The following is a 19,041-nucleotide window of genomic DNA, read 5'->3' as shown; positions in this document are numbered from 1 at the left end:
ACATTCATTAAAAGATTTCTCATTGTTGAATCCTGGCAGCTTTTCTTAAAGACCAATTTATTTCATATTTACAAGACTAACATTTTTCAAATTAGGTCATTTAATCTTGAAACACAGATACAAATAAAAAAGCACATTTGAAAAAAATTAAAACAATTGCAAAATTATTAGCTAATAATCTGTTGAGCAAATATGAAAACAAAAAATGGATATCAACACTTTGTTAAAACTCCACTCACTAAGGGTCACTGAAATATTCATTTTAATTTATTCTTGAAATCGCCACTTCATTCATCTCTATGGAGACCCTTTTTAAAAAAACCATCACTGTATTACTCTTGAAATATGAACAATGTTAAGAAATGGGAAGAGTAGGCAACTTGATGCCTCAAGCTTACTTTGCCATTCAATGAGATCATAGCAAATTTATGGTCTTAACTTCATTTTTCTGCCTATCCCCATAAGTCTCTACTCCCTTGGAGATCAAAAATGGAACTCAGTCTTGAGCATATTCAATGACCCATTCTTCACCAATCTCTGGTCTAGGAAAGTAAATTTGAAATACTGTTTTCCACTCAAGTAGCTAATGGCAGGACTTAGATTTGTCCTTGGTTTTACTTACCAGCATTTACCACTGGCTGATTCTGCAGTGCAAAACTGGATGCTTTGACAAATGCAGACATGAAACCGAGCTTCATGTTGTGCTTCTTGAGGAAGGTTTCTTTATGTAGAGTTCTCATTTCCTGGATGTTGCTGCAAGTGAAAGGACAAAAAAAAATCAATAGTCTTTGCAGAGAGCACAGGTATTTAAGGAAACCTGCACAATTCTACAGTATTTCAGCGCCTCAATGTTACAAATAGCAGGTGGATTTGAATGCACAACTTGTGACAAGGTTTATAAGATTCAACAGTCAATCACAAGTTCAAATTCAACTTTATTTTCTTAAACAAAAACCCAATTGCTGGGTCCTCCTAAATAGCCCACAAAAACATATGAAATATTGGGTTTAGTTGGAAATGGAGGCATGTACTTCAAACAAAACACTATGAAAAGTAAGATTAATAGCTGAGAATAATGACCAAGTTGATTTCAGCTGAGTATTGAGAATATGCTCTGAGAATTGAACAAATGCAAAACATTGTCATTGCTGGTAACAATCACATTAAAACAAAACTTGCATTTACATTGCACTTTTAATGCATAAAACAGGCAGTCAGAATCTGGGAAGAAAGCGTTATGTCAATGTTTTTACACCCCTAAATTATCAATGGTGGTTTTGAAAGGTGTCCAGTGCTGCACATTGCAAATGTTGTGCCACTAATGATTGCACAAAGTTAGAATAACTTGTATTTGACATTTTAATTAAATGCTCTTGAGATATATCCCAGTAGTGGTTAGCCTTGTGATAGCGCTCATTTCATACTGAGTGGATTATTGCAATAATCAGTCCTAAACATTTGCTATCTGCTGAGTATTTCTTGCAATATATTCTTTCAGAATTATACTTGTTTTCATTAAATAAATGATAATGGAAAAAATGTTATATATATTTTTTAAAAAGTGTGCAGACAACATTGCAGTAAGATTACTTAATTTAGCCTGTATACAGGTAATGAATCAGTAAGGTTCAAGATTCAAAGGCATTTCCTCTTGTCTCCAATCCCATGGAAATTTTAGATTAGTAGAACTAGCTCCCATAATGATTAACAGCATTAAGGATATGCACAGCTACTTAGGAACAGGATTGAGGGATATGTGGATTGTGTACAAGTAGAGATAACCAAACGTGGGATAGAGCTTTAAACTTTGAAAAGTATCACATAAAAGTATTTTCTGTTTTCAAGTTTTACTTCCTACTTGAACCTCTCCAGTTCTTTTCATGATGCTAAGTTGTTTCTGGTTTAAGTATTGCACAATTATTTTATTTTTATTTGTGCCATTTGTCATAGTATTAATTTGAAGTGGGCAACAATCAATGAAAAGCATGCATTCATCTTCTGCTTTCAAGTTAGAGGGTTCTCAACAAGAAGCACAATAGCATCTCCCTTCATTCTCCACTTCAGTTACGTTAATAAACAGTTATTATTAGCTCTTATTTTTCATTAATGACTTTTAATTTCACTCAACAAACATTCACTTAGAGGTAACTCAACCCTTACACTAATAAGGCTACTTACCTCATATCTCCCATCATTAAATATCATGTTAAGCTTTTGTGAAGAGGAAGCTGAGTAGCATTTTCTATGCAAAATACTTATAGCTTAGTACAAATCTGTGCATTTGATAGCATTGTGCTGTGTTGATTATCATCTGAATGGCTTCTGTAATTGTTTGAACTACCCTACTTTTTATGTCACAGTACTGAAATCAGCTTAAGGCTTTCAATTCATACAGGGCCACTCCAGCACTATAATTTCCATCTGTTTGACCCAAGCGGAATTGTGTCTTACTGCAGAGCTGTCATACAATGAACTGCACTGTACTTCAGCCTTTCCAGCTGCATTAGACAAATATTTGTCACCTTGCCACCTATGGACATTACTCTGGCGACAGCTGCTAGCCATAAAAGGTATGTCTTTATAGGTCCACTTATGGTTAGTTTTGTTTCTCATTTCTCACCAAAGCTTTCGCTTTCATGTTTCGCTAGCATAGTTCCTATCACCAAATTGGCCAGTATTGTAGTATTACAATAGATTCTATTGTAAACGAGAAACAGGCATAATTGCAAAGCAAAAGGAAAGGGGAGCGCTGTTCTCAAAAATTCTTCTCATAGGAAACCAAATATTTGAACTTGTGACAGAACTTTATATCTAGAAACAATTGTAAATATAAACATCGTTATACTATAACTTGACCTGTGACGCTGTCAGTTTATATTTCAATGTGTCTCAGGAAAATTAATCCTGAATAAATTGCAAATTACTGAATTACAAAACAGTGGATGTAGGAGAATCAGCTATAAAACTCCTAATCACCAGACTTTTCTTTATAACTCAACTAGCTGAAGGAAACTGCAAAGATCATTTATGCAAAATAGATGCTCCAGTTAAAATGTAAGCCTGACGGTGAGACCGCTAAGAAAAACCCACAGGGTAAAACATACTCACAAATGAGAACGATGTTGAGACCTGGTCGATTTTAACTAGCAAGCTGGTCAGCTTATTGTATGGGCTTCTGGCTACCCATATAAAACACATAAATATAGCTCATACCTAGCAAGTCGCACAGCTCAAGTGAGTAAGAGTAAATAGTGGTCTCAGGGATAGCTTAGGATATGATACGTTGGAGGGCTACGGCAGCTCAACATGAGAACAATGTGGAAATCTGAGACCCAGTTACGAAAAGAAAAATGCACAAATTACACAGAAGGTGTTGGCAAGTATGCCAAACACTTTGGTCACTCTGGATGATGGAGTCCACTTCCAGCATGTTTAAGACACTGACACACTGTCATGGACATTTTCATTCAAACGACTCTGGATTAAATGATCAATAGGGAAGATGCAGCCAGACCCTTACAACAATAGGTCAAGCCACCAGCCTTTGCAGATCTTATACAAGCTCTGACAGCTGGTACCCAAGATTTATTTGTACAAATTTGAAGAAATTGGAATAATGGAATACCTTAAAAATACCATCTTACTGCACAATGGGCACAGTTTAGCATGAAACTCATGATCCCACACTAGTTGCAGATTTATTAATGAAATCCCTGCCTACTGATTAGTGCCCCTGGCTGGTCATGAGGTACCCTAGTCACCACATGTGTACAAGCAATCATGACCTATACTCAGCGAAAGTCACGCTTAGCAGCAAAGACCAGGGCCCTCTAACTTTCATAGTTTTCATCTGTTCCAAGTGATGCATCCTCTGACTCTTAGCATCCATGACCTGTCTGTTGCAATTCTAGATGATGGTCAGAGAGACCACAGAGATGTTACCCCAAGCAATCTGGAAAGGTCCAGCTGCATTATTGTTCAAGCTATTAGCACGCATGTGAAAAAGCATGAAAGGAGTGGCACGGTGGCACAGTGGTTAGCACTGCTGCTTCTCAGTGCCAGGGACCCGGGTTCAATTCCTGGCCTGGGTCACTGTCTGTGTGGAGTTTGCACATTCTCTCCATGTCTGTGTGGGTTTCCTCCGGGTGCTTCAGTTTCTTCCCACATTCTGAAAGACAGACCGGTTAGGGACATTATCCCAAACAGGCGCCAAACTGTGACTACCAGGGGAATTTTATAGTAACTTCATTGCAATGTTAATGTAAGCCTTACTTGTGACTAATAAATAAAACTTTTATGGTTCCCCAGTCCAGGTCTTCTTCCAGGAGTCAGCAACTAAAGCTGCATGTCCAATTGTTTGAGGCACTGCTCTGTTGACAGGGGCAGGAAGGTGACCTATGTATCCACCTGTGAAGGTGGGTTTTTGTGAACCGACCTATCACCTACTGTCTTCAGGTTTGCCTACAGCTCCTGCTTCTTTGAGCTCTCTGCTGTTGTTACTGTACTTGCTTACTGACTCTTCCAGAGCAGTGCAGTTAAAGGAGTACGCATACTTAGTTCTTCTGGCTGCATTTAGATAGGAGTGCAGAAAAGTCCAGAAATCTAACAAAAAACACACGCTCACAATCCAACATGATCAATTACAGCACCTGCAACTAAACTATATTGGTGGAAGTGACGATCCCTTAAGTCCAACAGCTTAAGTGGGCAGCTGATCCTGCTGTCATCAGCAACTTCATTACTTCTGAGATCATCACAGAATCATACAGCAAAGGCAGCTGCTATCCTGCCTACTGTTCCTCTGTCGGCTCCTTGAAAGAGCTATTCAATTAGTTCTACTCTATTGCTCTTTTCTCATAGCTCTGTAAACTTCTCGTATCCAATTCCCTTTTGAAAGTTTCCACTATCATTTCAGGCTGGGCATTTCAGATTACAACTCACTGTAAGGAAATCTGCATCACCCTCTTGGTCTCTGTTAATTTCCTTAAATCTGCGTTCACTGGTTACCAATTCTCTTGCAAATGAAAACAGTTTCTCCTCATTTACTCTAACAAACCCCTTCATAACTTGAACACCTATGACATGTCCCTTTAACGCTCTCTACTATTAAGGAGAACCATCTCAGTTCTTTGTTCCCTCCACATAATTGAAATCTCTCATCCCTGGTATCATTCGGATAAATCTTTGCACCCTCTCCAAGATTTTGGCATTCATCCTGACATTTGGCGCCCAGAATTGTACAGAATACTGCATTCATGCTAACCAGTAATTTATGAAGGTTTAATATAACTTCCTAAATATTGTGCTCTACACCTCTATTAGTAAAGCCAACAATCCCATTTTTAATGGCCTTATCATCTTGTCTTCTCACTTTTAACGTTTTGTGTACATGAATCTTCAGATCTCAAGTTCCTGACACCTCTTCAAATTGTACCATTTAGTTTATACAGCCATTTTTTCTTCTTCATTCCAAAGTGCATCACGTCAGATTTCCCTGCATTAAACCTGAGCTATCATTTGCTAGCTCATTTCTCCAATTTATGTTATGTTCCTCTGAAGTCTGTTATTGTCTCCACACAGTTTACTACATTTCCAAATTTTGTAGCATCCGCAAACTTAGAAATTAGGCCTGTATACTGAAGTCCAGGTCAGTACTATAAATCAAATCAGCAGCCCTAACACCTTCCTTCCAGTCTGGAGGACAACCATTAATATCTGTTCCTTACCCAAACTAATGCTGCTCCTTTAACCCCATGGGCTTCAATTCTGTGAACAAATTTATTATAAGGCAGTAAGGAAGAGATTCCACATTTTGCCTTTTTTTTTATTACTCTTTCACAGAAATACAGACATTGCTGGCAAGACTAGCATTTGTTTCCTATCCCTAAATACCCTTGAACTGCGTTCATCAAGGCCATTTCAGAGGGTAGTCAAGTCAGCCATATTGCTGTGGGTTTGGAATCACATCTAGGCCAGACCAGATAAGGTTGGCAAATTTCATTCTCTAAAGGATATTAGAAAATAAATGGGCCTATGACAATTGATGATAGTTTCATGGTTACCATTACTGAGATAGCTGACAACAAACTTGATATCGAAAGCCTCATTTGCATATATTCGTCCTTTTCTGGAAGCACTTTTAGCATGCGTTAGAAATAACATTGAAAAACTGGGCAAGTACAAGAATGAATACAAATTTGGCATAACATCACCCACCACAAATCTGGACAGCTGAAGGCACAGCCACCAATAGTGGACTGATTAAAATCATGGATGCTCATGGGGACTACTGTGGATATTGAAGGGTTGTGGAGCTGAAGGAGATTATAGAGATAGAGAAGGATAAAGCGAGAGAAAGATTTGAAAAGGATGAGAACTTGAAAATCAAAATATTGCTTGACTGAGAGCCAATGCAGCTCAGTGAGTACAGGGGAGTTAGAATAGAATGTGGTGCATGTTAAGACAGGTAGCAGAGTTTTGGATGACCTCAGATTTATGGAAAATAGAATGTGGGAAATAAGCCAGGACAGCAGCTGGACTAGTTGAGTCTAGTGGTAATGAATGCAATACGGTTGTCAGCAACAGATAAGCTGACATGAGGGTGAAGTCAGGTGACATCACAGGAGGTGAAAGAGGCCATCTTATTATTTGTGTGAATATGTCAAGTGATCTTGGGGTCAACCAGGGTCCAAATGATGCCTGCTCACCTCTGCCCAACTCCCTCACGAATCGTCCACCATGCCTGCACCCAAGTTCCAAATACAACGTGCATGCATGGCAGAATTTCTCCAGGGAAGCATAAAGAACCAAAACAGATTTTTGGTTAGACGTTCCTATCTTCCAAAGTTCCATCTTTAAAATAATTTGAAGGCAGTGCAAACAGGGTAGGACAACATATATTTATATACATATAGAGATTATTTGCGTTATAGATAGACACGCATCACACGGGGAATAGACTGAATTGCATAAGAGTTTATTTAACAAATGCTGTACACACTTGCTGTCGAGCTCTTATAATGGGCCAGAAAGATTTTTCCGTTTTCCTTTACTAGTGTTGCAAAGGAGATATAATCCTATTTATACACAATGTTGGGAACGGTCTCCATTCTGTATCTAACCCATTGTATAATCTGGATCAAAATCCCAACAGCACTATGGGTGCTCCTACACCACATGGACTACAGTGCTTCAAGCAACAGCTTACCACCACCTTCACAAGGGCAATTAGGGATGGGGAATAAATACCAGCTTTGCAATGACACCCACATCTCATGAATAAGTTAAAAAACAGATCTTGTAGCACATGATGACATATTTGGCATCAAAAGTGGAAAAAATGTTCCAACCCCCAGTACTGAACTGAAGTCGTAAACTAGCCAGTGAATACTGATTTCTCTGGAGAGATGGATAGTGTGACTGTTATACGTGGGAATCTGTGTTTCAAATGAAACTAGCAATGAAACAGTTAAAGGCCCATGAAAGTGGATAGTGCATTCACTGACCCGATAAAAGGTGTCCATGTCTGTGTTTTCCCCTTAACCCTGTTTGTTTTCCTGCACTTAAGCTCATTAACTCTAGGATTACTTCCCTAACACCATTAGGCATCCCCAAGATGCAAGAACACAAGAAAAGGAGCCAGGAATGATAAAATCTTCTAGTCTAACTATATCAAAATTTCATTGCCTCATCATTAAACTGCTTTCATTCAAAGACCAGGCTTTTCCCTCGAGGGTTTATCTCTCTGCCCCATCTCTTCCCTCCTTCTCTTCAGTCTCCAGGCAGATGTCAGTCTTGTAAAGTGCATTCTTAGCTAATCTGTTTAAATAGGTATTATTACAGTACACAACACTATCCTGAAGCACTGTAAACCAAAACTGGCATATTAGCCTCTTAAACAAAATTTTAAAAGCATCATTTCCAGCACAAGAGACAAATATTTTCCCTTCAATTAATATTGTGCAGTCTGTCCATCTTACAACAAAAGCACATTAGGAAAAATATTTACAGGAGTTTGTCTTTAAGTGGAGATGATGTTTCAATTTACCAAAGGGCTCAAATGGTATTCGGAAAGAAATTTCCTAATGATAGTTTAAGATGTAGCCTTAGTTACTTCTAATTTAAAAGCCTTGCGAACGTTCTCTTTCCTTGACTTTGAAGGTTTTCACAAGAGCTCTGCAATTATTCAATATAGGGAAAATGTTGGGGGTGATGGTGGAAAAAGAGGAAGTAGGAGAGAAAATAGCAAGATTGGAAACTAGAACAGATCGCAGGGAAAGACAAAGATGGTGGAACATGGGTTTGTGACAGTAACTACCCATAGACTGACAATCTAATTGTACCTACCATAGGGAAGGAATAATTGGAGGATGGGCCTTCTGACAGCTGGTTTGTCCTGGACATGCTGGAGGTGGTTATTTGAATCTTTGCTATAAATATTTGTGACATGGGAGACCCAGAAAGGATTAGGAAAGAAAGAACAAACCATAATTGTGTCACCCACTTTCCCTCCCACTCCTCAACAGGATGTAACAAGTTTTCGATATCTCCTTTCAAAGCAAAGAATGAACAATTTTAGGTAGTTCTGACTGATGCCTGTAGATGAATCACTTTGTGGAGACTCTCACTATATCAATTAGAACAAGATGGAATTATCTCATTATGTTACTGTTCTTAGGTCTCACCAATTTAACTTAAGCTAAAACATGTACATGAGCATAGTTTTCCCAATAACTAAATGAAGACACATAAAACAACATGACTGGTCATGATAGTTCTTTGAATACCTCTCATTATGCTGACTGCAGCTGCTAAATCCACTTACCTCATGTCAATTTCATTGAAAGTAGTCAACATGGCACAAGTATTCTGAGCCTCCTTTAGCCGCTGTGCAATTCGAAGTCGCATTCTATTCATTTTAACCTAAACATTTAGTCATCAGTTACAAAATTAGTCCATCTTACACAAGTTTAAATTTTAAGGCTATTGTCTAATCAAGAGATTCAAATAGATTACATGGAGAATATTTGATACCTGGCAGTGACTACAATCAATACTTTGGCAAATCATATTACTCGTGTGCAAAGTATGATTTCCTCTTGCCATTACAAATAAAAGACCAGGATATCTGAACATTTACATGCAATATGGTCAGGTTGGTGTTTCTGGTGATAGTGATAGAGAATTCAAATTATTCTATAGGTATGATGCAGCATTAAAAACTATTATTTTTCAGAGCAAACATAGAAATAAACTATCCAACCTTCAAAAATCTTGCATTGTTGTATCCTATTTGACCATTAGCATTGATGTTAGAATAATAGCTTCCTGGGAATAACAGGGTGCCATTTAACTGGGGTTAAATGATGCCTATTATGGTTAACCACCATGGTAAACTACAATGACCAGTTACAGCTTTGAAGATTTTGCATTTTTAGCCCCTTCCCTAGACAGCTAGAAATTCCCACGGCAAAAACTGGTATGTCACTACTCAATTGTTCCACCTATAAATTTCCTAGGCCTTGCACCACTAGTAGTTCAGAAAGTGATGTGGCTAGTGAGGCATCCGGATCTGAAGGCATGAGTGTGAGTCAACTACAAATGGCACATCTGATCAGCTCATTTCTCCTGTCTGGAAATGCTTTGATTCCTTTTGACACATTTGACAGTGTTGTAAACAGCAAAACAGGATCAAAATAAAGGGGAGGCGGTTTAGAACGGAGTTGAGGAGGAACTTCTTCACTCAAAGGGTGGTGAATCTCTGGAATTCTCTGCCCGTTGAAGTGGTGGAGGCTGCCTCGCTAAATATTTTTAAGAAGCGGGTTGATGGGTTCTTGATAAGAGAGGGGATTAAGGGTTATGGGGAGAGGGCGGGAAAGTGGAACTGAGCCACAACAGATCAGCCATGATCTTATTGAATGGCGGGGCAGGCTCGAAGGGCTAGATGGCCTACTCCTGCTCCTATTTCTTATGTTCTTATGTTATGTTCTTAAAATCATCACACCATTAGTACGAGACTCAGAAAATCTAAACCGGAACTATTCATGCATGCAGTAGCAAATTCAGGAGCAGCGTGCCCACTTGTTCTCAGACACAGAGAAGGAAGTAATACTTTTTTTAAAATCTGGGAACTATTAAATCTCATGTGGAATGGTATTTGCATATCAGTCTACAAAAAAACCCATTATTTCTATGCAATAAATTTGTATATAGCTGGTGTTTACTTATTAATCCAATAAAAGCTTTGTTGTAAGCAAAATATACTCACCATTATTGTAAGACAATAAAGTCACTATAGCAGGTTGTAACTGACGTCATTTAGCGTTTGACACCTACCCTATGCTCTGATCTGATACCCCTCACTCCCATGTCTGAAGTTGGAGCCAAGTGTCCAACAGTAGGCTTCACTGCTGATACTGGAAATAAAAGCAGAATACAAGACAATGTTAGAAACTGGAAGTGCAAAACCTACATTTCTATCCTATTCACATCATCTCCTGTCCTGTAGATGCCTCTGGCAAATCCCCATTTAAACAAGATAAGCGGATTACCTGCCAACAATAACAATTGAAGCCATTATGCACACACAATAGAGGAAGACTATAGCAAGCGCACTGGTTAGAAGTCACAAACCCATGACCATGAAGAATGTTAAAAACAGTCACGTACAGCAAAAGGATTGCTGAACCATCCAAGATTAATAATAATCTATTGTTTCCACTATTTTCTTTGTCTGCATTAGCTTAGCTTACCCGATAACACTCTTGAGTTGGACTCAAAAACGTTGTGGGTTTAAGCCTCATGAGAGTTTGTATGCATGTCTGGGTTGCCAGTTCATGCAGTAGTTGGGGTGGGGGACCTGCCTTTATCATAATTTAAAGGGCAGGAATCTTCTTCTGTCCCATCTAACATTCATCCCTTGATGAATGCCATCAATAATATATTTTATTGCTGTCTGTGGAATCCTACAGTGCACATAAGAAATAAGAACATAAGAAACAGGAGCAGGAGTAGGCCATCTAGCCCCTCGAGCCTGCCCCGCCATTCAATAAGATCATGGCTGATCTGTCGTGGCTCAGTTCCACTTTCCCGCCCTCTCCCCATAACCCTTAATCCCCTCGCTTATCAAAAACCCATCAACCCGCGTCTTAAAAATATTTAGCGAGGCAGCCTCCACCACTTCAACTGGCAGAGAATTCCAGAGATTCACCACCCTTTGATGAAGAAGTTCCTCCTCAACTCCGTTCTAAACCGCCTCCCCTTTATCTTGAGGCTGTGCCCCCTAGTCCTACTGTCTTTTTTGAGCGGGAAGAGTCTCTCCACCTCTATCCTATCCATCCCATTCATCATCTTATACGTCTCAATGAGATCTCCCCTCATTCTTCTAAACTCTAACGAGCACAAGCCTAGTTTATTCAGCCTCTCCTCATAGCTCAACCCCCTCAACTCCGGTATCAGCCTAGTAAACCTCCTCTGCACTCCCTCCAAGGCCAAAATAAAAATGGCTGACAGTTTCCTACACAGTAAGTTACTTCAATTCAACACACAAAGTTTTGAGACATTTCTCATGTGTTACAAAGCACTATATTAACAGACAACTTCAAATTGAAGTCATTTATTTTCCTCACCAGGCTTACTTTCCACGGCCTGCATATTTACCGGTGGCACAGGTGGCATTGTGCTAGGAATTGCCCCTGCTGTGGCTGCAGGTGGTGGTGGTGGTGGTGGTGCTGCTGCTGCTGGCTTGGGGGTCGGAGGGGCTTCTGGTTTTGGCTTTGCAGCACCAGCTAGGAAGTAAAAACACAATTAACCAGGCTTGAGATATGATTTCATCAAAACATTATGCAATATACATGCATTGGTAATATTTTTCACATAATTAAAGGTTCCAAGAGCTTCAAAGAAACATCGCTTAACTAAAAGCTAATGTAGGTCAGCACCTTCTATCTTCCTGAGTTTGAAGAGTGGGGTGCCTCCTTCCACTTTACCCCCATCAGGGACCAAGAGCTCCTCAATAACACCAGCATATGGAGCAGGAACCTGTACTGATGTCTGGAATAAAGAAGAATTAATTTTAGGAATTATATCCTGGTAGCATATATTACACAGTGGGCAAATAACTCATTGGCTTCCTATTCAATATTAGTTGTCAATGGGGAGTTGGCAGCAATTTTCAGGTTCAGTTCATAAAATGAGAGATAATGGCTGGTTCAACAACTGGATTGAAGGTCAATGGAAAATTCACAACCCATGGCACAATGTTACAGTACTGTTTGCAGATGCAGAAGATGGATCAACTGAGCTTGTCACGTTGCAATGAAATGCTGAATGGCAGATTAAATGCTAATTACAAAAGCATCAATTCAGAGAGATTTTGGCACAAATATGAAAATATGATATATTTTCGTACATATTCTGAAACTAATTTAAAGTTGAAAGCAGCAATTCCTAGAGACATTTAATATCTTTAATCATGTAATAGGAAGCGGAATTGTTAAGTTTTTTGTTCAGATTACAGCATTTTTACAGATCTGAAAATGGAATCCTGAATCCAAAGGTAATATGGTAACTGAAGTAACCAAGTTATTGCATTACAGAGATGCTGATAATTAACTGGACTGGGATGATGACTAATTAGAGTTCTCAAATTAGTGCAAAAGGAAAACTGATTAGGCCAATTAAGAAAAATGTATTAAAGCTAATTTTGCAAAATCTCACTTCTAGCAGCAACCTAAAAGGTCATGCATCTGCAATCCTACCACTTGCTGTCTACAAGAGGGGCCACCGGCTCAGAGTAATTTCTTAAATTAATCCAATAGTAAGTATTTCATATCCATCTTCACACAAGAGAATGAGGATGAAGGTATGGAACACAGGGACAGAGACTGTGAGGTTCTTGAGCAAATTGACATAGGGAAGGACAATGCATTGGAGGTGCTGGTCGACTTAAAAGTGGGACAAATCTCCAAGTCTGAATGAATTGTGTCCCAGGTTGTCGTGCCTTTTCTGCCATATTTCATAGAGACCAAAAAGAAGGGAAAACGCAGCTTGTCAGAAGCAATCAAAAATGTTACTAACCTTATCAGTTTCAATTTCACACACCACCTCATCTTCAGTTACTGTATCACCAACAGCTGTGACAAATCACAGGGAATGAATTGGAGTGTTTTGCATGAAAACACCAAATGCAAAATCAAAGCTCATTTTGGGATTTAGATAATACTCTTAAAAAAGCAACAGTTATATGAACTCACAAGTTATCTGAACTCCAAAATTAGATTTATGCCTTTTAACTACTTGAATTGTTTGTTCTTTTTAGTCGCATTCAAGTTCTGGGCCACCTTAGGAAAGATATATTGGCAACGGAATGCAGTTTTTCTAAATCAAAATAACACCAGAATTTTTTTTATTCCTGGGATATGCGCATTGCCAGTTTGGCCAGCATTTATCCCAACTGCCTCGAGAAGGAACACTGTATTACGAAGTCAGGATAGCGTGGATTGGAGGGGAACTTCTCGGTGGTGATATTCCCATGAATCTGCTGCCCTTGTGCTTCTAGATGGTAGTGGTCATGCGTTTGGAAGGTACTGTCTAAAGGGCCTTCGTAAGTTCCTGCAGTGTATCCTGAAGATGGTACACACTGATGCCAATGTGTGTCAGTGGTAAAGAGTGGATGGGGTGCAAATGATGCATCAGCTGGCTGCTTTGTCCTGAGTGGTGCTATGCTTCTTAATTGTTGCTGGAGCTGTACTCATCCAGGAAATGGAAGGGTATTTCATCACATTCCTGATTTGTACATGTTGGACAAGCTTTAGGAGTCAGGTTTGTTACTTACTGCAAGATTCCTAGTCACTGGCCCTGCTCTTTTAAGCACAATATTTATAAGGCTAGTCCAGTTCAGTTTCCAGTCAACAGTTACTCCCAGAATGTTGATAGTGGAGGAATTCAGCGATGGTAAGGCCATTGAACAGCAAGGGGAAATGGTTAGATTCTCTCTCGCTGGAGATGGTCAATATCTAGAACTTGTGGGGTATGAATGTTACTTGCCACCTGTCAACCCAAGCCTAAATTTTGTATAGGTCTTGTTGCATTTGAACATGAACTGCTTAAGTATCTGAGGAGTTATGAATGGTGCTGAACATTGTGCAAGCATCAGCAAACATCCCTACTTCTGATCTTATGATGAATGGAAGGTCATTGATGAAGCAACTGAAAATGATTGGACTTAGGATACTATCCTGAGGAATTCTTGCAGTGATGTCCTAGAGCTGAGATAATGAATCTCTAATAACCAAGACCACCTGCTTCTGTGCTCCAACTAGCAGAGAATTTTCTCTGACCAGTTTTGTTAGGGCTCCTTGATGCCATATTCGGTCAAATGCTGCCTTGATGGCAAAGGTAGTCATTCTCATCTCACATAAGAACATAAGAAATAGGAGCAGGAGTAGGCCATCTAGCCCCTCGAGCCTGCCCTGCCATTCAATAAGATCATGGCAGATCTGTCGTGGCTCAGTTCCACATTCCCACCCTCTCCCCATAACCCTTAATCCCCTTGCCTATCAAAAACCTATCAACCCACGTCTTAAAAATATTTAGCGAGGCAGCCTCCACCACTTCAACGGGCAGAGAATTCCAGAGATTCACCACCCTTTGAGTGAAGAAGTTCCTCCTCAACTCCGTTCTAAACCACCCCCCCTTTATCTTGAGGCTGTGCCCTCTAGTCCTACTGTCCTTTCTGAGCGGGAAGAGCCTCTCCACCTCTATCCTATCCATCCCATTCATCATCTTATATGTCTCAATGAGATCTCCCCTCGTTCTTCTAAACTCTAACGAGTACAAGCCTAGTTTATTCAGCCTCTCCTCGTAGTTCAACCCCCTCAACTCCGGTATCAGCCTAGGAAACGTCCTCTGCACTCCCTCCAAGGCCAAAATATCCTTGCGTAAGTGCGGTGACCAAAACTGCACACAGAACTCCAGCTGCGGCCTCACCAGTGCCCTATAAAGCTGCAGCAAGACCTCCCTACTTTTATATTCAATCCCCCTCGCTATGAAGGCCAGCATCCCATTCGCCTTCCTGACCACCTGCTGCACCTGCAGGCTGGGTTTTTGCGACTCATGCACAAGGACCCCGAGGTCCCTCTGCACCATTGCATGCTGCAATTTTTCACCACGTAAGTAATAGTCCTTCCTACCATTATTCCTACCAAAGTGGACCACCTCGCACTTGCCAACATTAAATTCCATTTGCCAGTTCCTGGCCCATTCGCCCAGCCTATCTAGATCCTTCTGCAGACTCTCCACACCCTCTGCACAATTTGCCATTCCACCAATCTTGGTGTCGTCAGCAAATTTCGACACCATACACTCGGTTCGGTCCTCCAGATCATCTATATAAATGGTAAATAGCTGAGGCCCCAGCACCGACCCCTGGGACGCTCCACTAGTCACCAACCGCCAATCCGAATAGCACCCATTGACCCCCACTCTCTGCCTCCTATTTGACAGCCAATCCTCTATCCACGCTAACACCCTACCCCCAACTCCATGCCCCCTTACCTTCTGCAATAACCTCATGTGAGGTACCTTGTCAAACGCCTTCTGAAAATCAAGAAAGACCACATCCACCAGCTCTCCTCTATCCACCGCCCTAGACACATCCTCATAGAACTCCAATAAATTTGTCAGACACGACTCCCCCTTAATGAAACCGTGCTGCATCTGCTCTATCAAGCAATTCCCCTCAAGATGCCTCGCTATTTCCTCCTTGATGACGGATTCTAACATTTTACCTACAACAGACGTTAAACTAACCGGCCTATAATTCCCTGCCTTTTGCCTGCCACCCTTCTTAAACAACGGCGTAACAGTATTATGTAGATATGAAGTGAGAGGGGTTCGAGGATAGATGTTTGGGGTACTCCAAATGTAATGGTGCAGTAGTGGGAAGAGATAACACTGCAAATGATGATTTTGATTGTATAATAGTTTCACCTTGCTGGGTAATAGGAGGAGAGTGGCATGGTTTACAGTATCAAAAGCTGCAAACATGTTGAGAAGGATGAGGAGAAAGTTTACAATGGTCATGATCACAAAAGTTTCAAATATGGCCAAAGATATTTTGCTGATAGGAATATTAATATTTGTTCATACAGTATTTACTTAAAATAGTTTCTAGCACCTAGAAACATGAGGAATTTTCCATAAAAACATATTTCTGATAATATGTTTTTAATAAATTAACAGCTGCCAATGACAATACGATTGAAGAAAGAGTGGTGGACGTCAAACAGATCTTCTCTCACACATTCCACTGTACCCGAGCAATTTTCAAATATTCAGTCCTTCTAACAACTAACCAAGTATTCATATTCCTCTAAAATGCACTGTACCTTTTTCCCACCTGACATCTCCCTCTGTAACAGACTCTGCAAACGCTGGCGTATTCACTGTCAGCACTTCATCTGTAAAAGCAAGACAAAGTTAAAAGAGAGTATAAAAAGACATTCATTGCAAATAGGGCAGCTTAAGCTATTATTTTCTTAAATAAAGAAAAATGCTTTACACTTAAGATGCTTAATTAGGCAGAGAAGTCTGATAGACATAGAACCAAAGCTGTATATGATATTCTATATTAAAAGGTTACATAAAAACTGCATTTGACTTTTCTAATTGCAAGCCAAACCACAAAGAAACCAAAATAATCTGATCTTGCTCATGTATAACCACAAAAAAAGGACAACACAAATTTTAATTTTAACTTCTTTTCCACATACAATTTTAAACTTTGGATGCATTTAATCTTTTTCTGTGATGGGATTGATTGTTACACATTGAACAAAATAAGGCAAATATGCAAAAATAATCTGATATGCATTTTAAGTGTAAATCAAAGTGACGGTTATTGCTGCTAAACTTCACATCTTCTTGCTATTAACATCCAGTACATTAATGTACTGAGGGCTTACCCATCACATTCTGCAGAAACTAAAGCTTTCCTTCACTGTTCCACAGTGCCTCAATGTTGATGAGAGCACTTTTATCAAAAGTAGGATTCAAGAGAGTTGAAGGATGAAATATGCTTAATACAAAATTATTTAAAAGTATTTATGCTGTACAATAACCTGGGGTGTCATACAAAGTCTTGTCCTTTTTGTCTATACGCTGTTTGTCTCAAACAAAAAAAGTGCACATTGAAGCTGTATTCAGTCCAAAATCCATTTGAAAAAGCTCTAAAAACAAGCTTGAGTTTCCTGGCAGGAGATACAAATGCGAAACAATTTATCTATTTTGTAATCTTAAATGTAATTTTTTTCCAGAATTTATGATACTGTGTCTCTTGGTACAATATATTATTTCATAAGGTAATTTGGTTGCAGTTAAAAAAATACCTGGTCAATAATCTAATTGAGCCACAACTAATGGGCAAAGTGAATATCTGGTTAGAATGAGAAGTGCTAATGGTTCAAACAGTCTGTCAAATGGCCCTACAGTTGCACTTCACATAAAATGATCCAATACTTACTAAAGACTGCCGAGGTCCTAAAATGTCGGATGTGGAAGATGCTAAATTTGGAGACATTTTCTCTGCAAATAAACAATCATAATTAGACCATCCATAAATTATAGAAGACAGATCATCTTACAAATAAGTTAAGCATCCTCAAATGCAGGCTACAAAAATGCAAATTATTTCATAATCCTCTAATGTATTCCCAGCTCTTATTTTTATCCACAAAACATGAATCAGACTCTGATTCTCAGACAATTTAAGTTTTAGAGCAGGCCATCTTTTTAACCTCATTCAGCCCCTTTTAGAAAATATTTATTCTTTTGCTGATGGTGAACATGCGAGTAACAGTGCTATAACTGTCTGGTTTACTTTACTGCTCAGAGAATCATGCTTCTTCATTGTATTACAGGGGAATGGCAATCCCTATCATAACATCAACATTATAGGGACAGAGCATCCCTATATTTATATTCTTTAATTCAGAATCCAGAATGCAAAGGGTGAATCTCCTTTGAGGAAGGCCATATCACAAAATGTATAAGGCGTGAATTAAGTGAGTGGATGAAAGTATCTGGGGCTTAAATGCCTTTAGTTTTTCCTGCCTACCTTCTACAATCTTAAGGTGAGTTAAGAGGTCCTGGTAAAGAATGGTTCCAGGAATAAAAAACAAAATCACACATTTTGGCATCTAACTATATACATTTTCAATTTATAAACTCCATAAATCTCAGTACTTACGGGAGCTGCCTGCTTTTATCATAGAAAGATCTATAGCACACCAAAAGACCTGGAAAAGACATTTGGTCACTGTGAGATTTCATATGTATTAAAACAAAGTTAAATGGAGGAAGCATGGTTAAAAGGATATTCAGCTACTAATTTCATCATGTTAAACATTCAGGCAGTAACTGTTACAAATTTGGTTCATTATATAAATATGTGGAATACCATATACATTTTTCAACTCGTTAACAGATATGCTTTACAATACATAGAAATGCAAACACAACCTGCTAATCAGAACTGATAATGTAAGGGATTGGAAAATAAATATGATGAATGCTGCTTAGACATTGCCATGTTTTTATTGCATTTACAGCACAAAACTGGCCACTGGGTCTAAATGGTCTTTGGCATTGTTTATACTCCACAGGTATCCCTTCTTATGCTACTTCACTTACTTCTACCTAAATTTCTTCTATTCCTTCCTCACATACTTATTTAGCTTGTCCTGAAAAGGCATCCATCCTATTTTGCCCAACTACACCATGTGATAGCAAGTTCCACATTCCAACAACTCCATGGGTCAAGATGTTTTTCCTGAACTTTTCATTAGATTTATTAGTGACTATCTTCTATTTATGGCTCCTAATTTTGGATTACCCCACAAGTGAAAACATCTCCACAAAGCCATCATTATATGGAATTTATGAATTAAAATGGTTATGGTAAAATACATTAGTCAAAAACAAAACTTGATTTACTCATTGTGGAAATGGGAAATTTCAGAATCACCATGGATTCTATGCATT

At 39.1% G+C, this 19,041-nt stretch overlaps 1 protein-coding gene across 1 annotated transcript in view; it reads right to left on the bottom strand.

Moving 5' to 3' along the window:
* dlst (dihydrolipoamide S-succinyltransferase) overlaps window positions 1-19,041 on the bottom strand; it is a 38,323-nt gene that overhangs the window by 6,481 nt on the left and 12,801 nt on the right. The window contains exons 3-11 of the mRNA XM_080202311.1: window positions 18,248-18,296; window positions 17,522-17,583; window positions 16,389-16,460; window positions 13,078-13,133; window positions 11,940-12,051; window positions 11,628-11,786; window positions 10,336-10,415; window positions 8,825-8,922; window positions 623-753 (exon numbers count right to left, since the gene is read on the bottom strand). Of these exons, the coding sequence (XP_080058437.1) occupies window positions 623-753; window positions 8,825-8,922; window positions 10,336-10,415; window positions 11,628-11,786; window positions 11,940-12,051; window positions 13,078-13,133; window positions 16,389-16,460; window positions 17,522-17,583; window positions 18,248-18,296 (819 nt within the window). The remainder of the gene's footprint in view (window positions 1-622; window positions 754-8,824; window positions 8,923-10,335; window positions 10,416-11,627; window positions 11,787-11,939; window positions 12,052-13,077; window positions 13,134-16,388; window positions 16,461-17,521; window positions 17,584-18,247; window positions 18,297-19,041) is intronic.

The sequence above is a fragment of the Carcharhinus amblyrhynchos genome, chromosome 14 (assembly GCF_965287045.1).
Source record: "Carcharhinus amblyrhynchos chromosome 14, sCarAmb.v2.hapA, whole genome shotgun sequence".
Lineage (NCBI taxonomy): Eukaryota > Metazoa > Chordata > Chondrichthyes > Carcharhiniformes > Carcharhinidae > Carcharhinus > Carcharhinus amblyrhynchos.
Note: the sequence above shows the minus strand (reverse complement) of the source record. Positions and strands in the feature narration are given on the sequence as shown.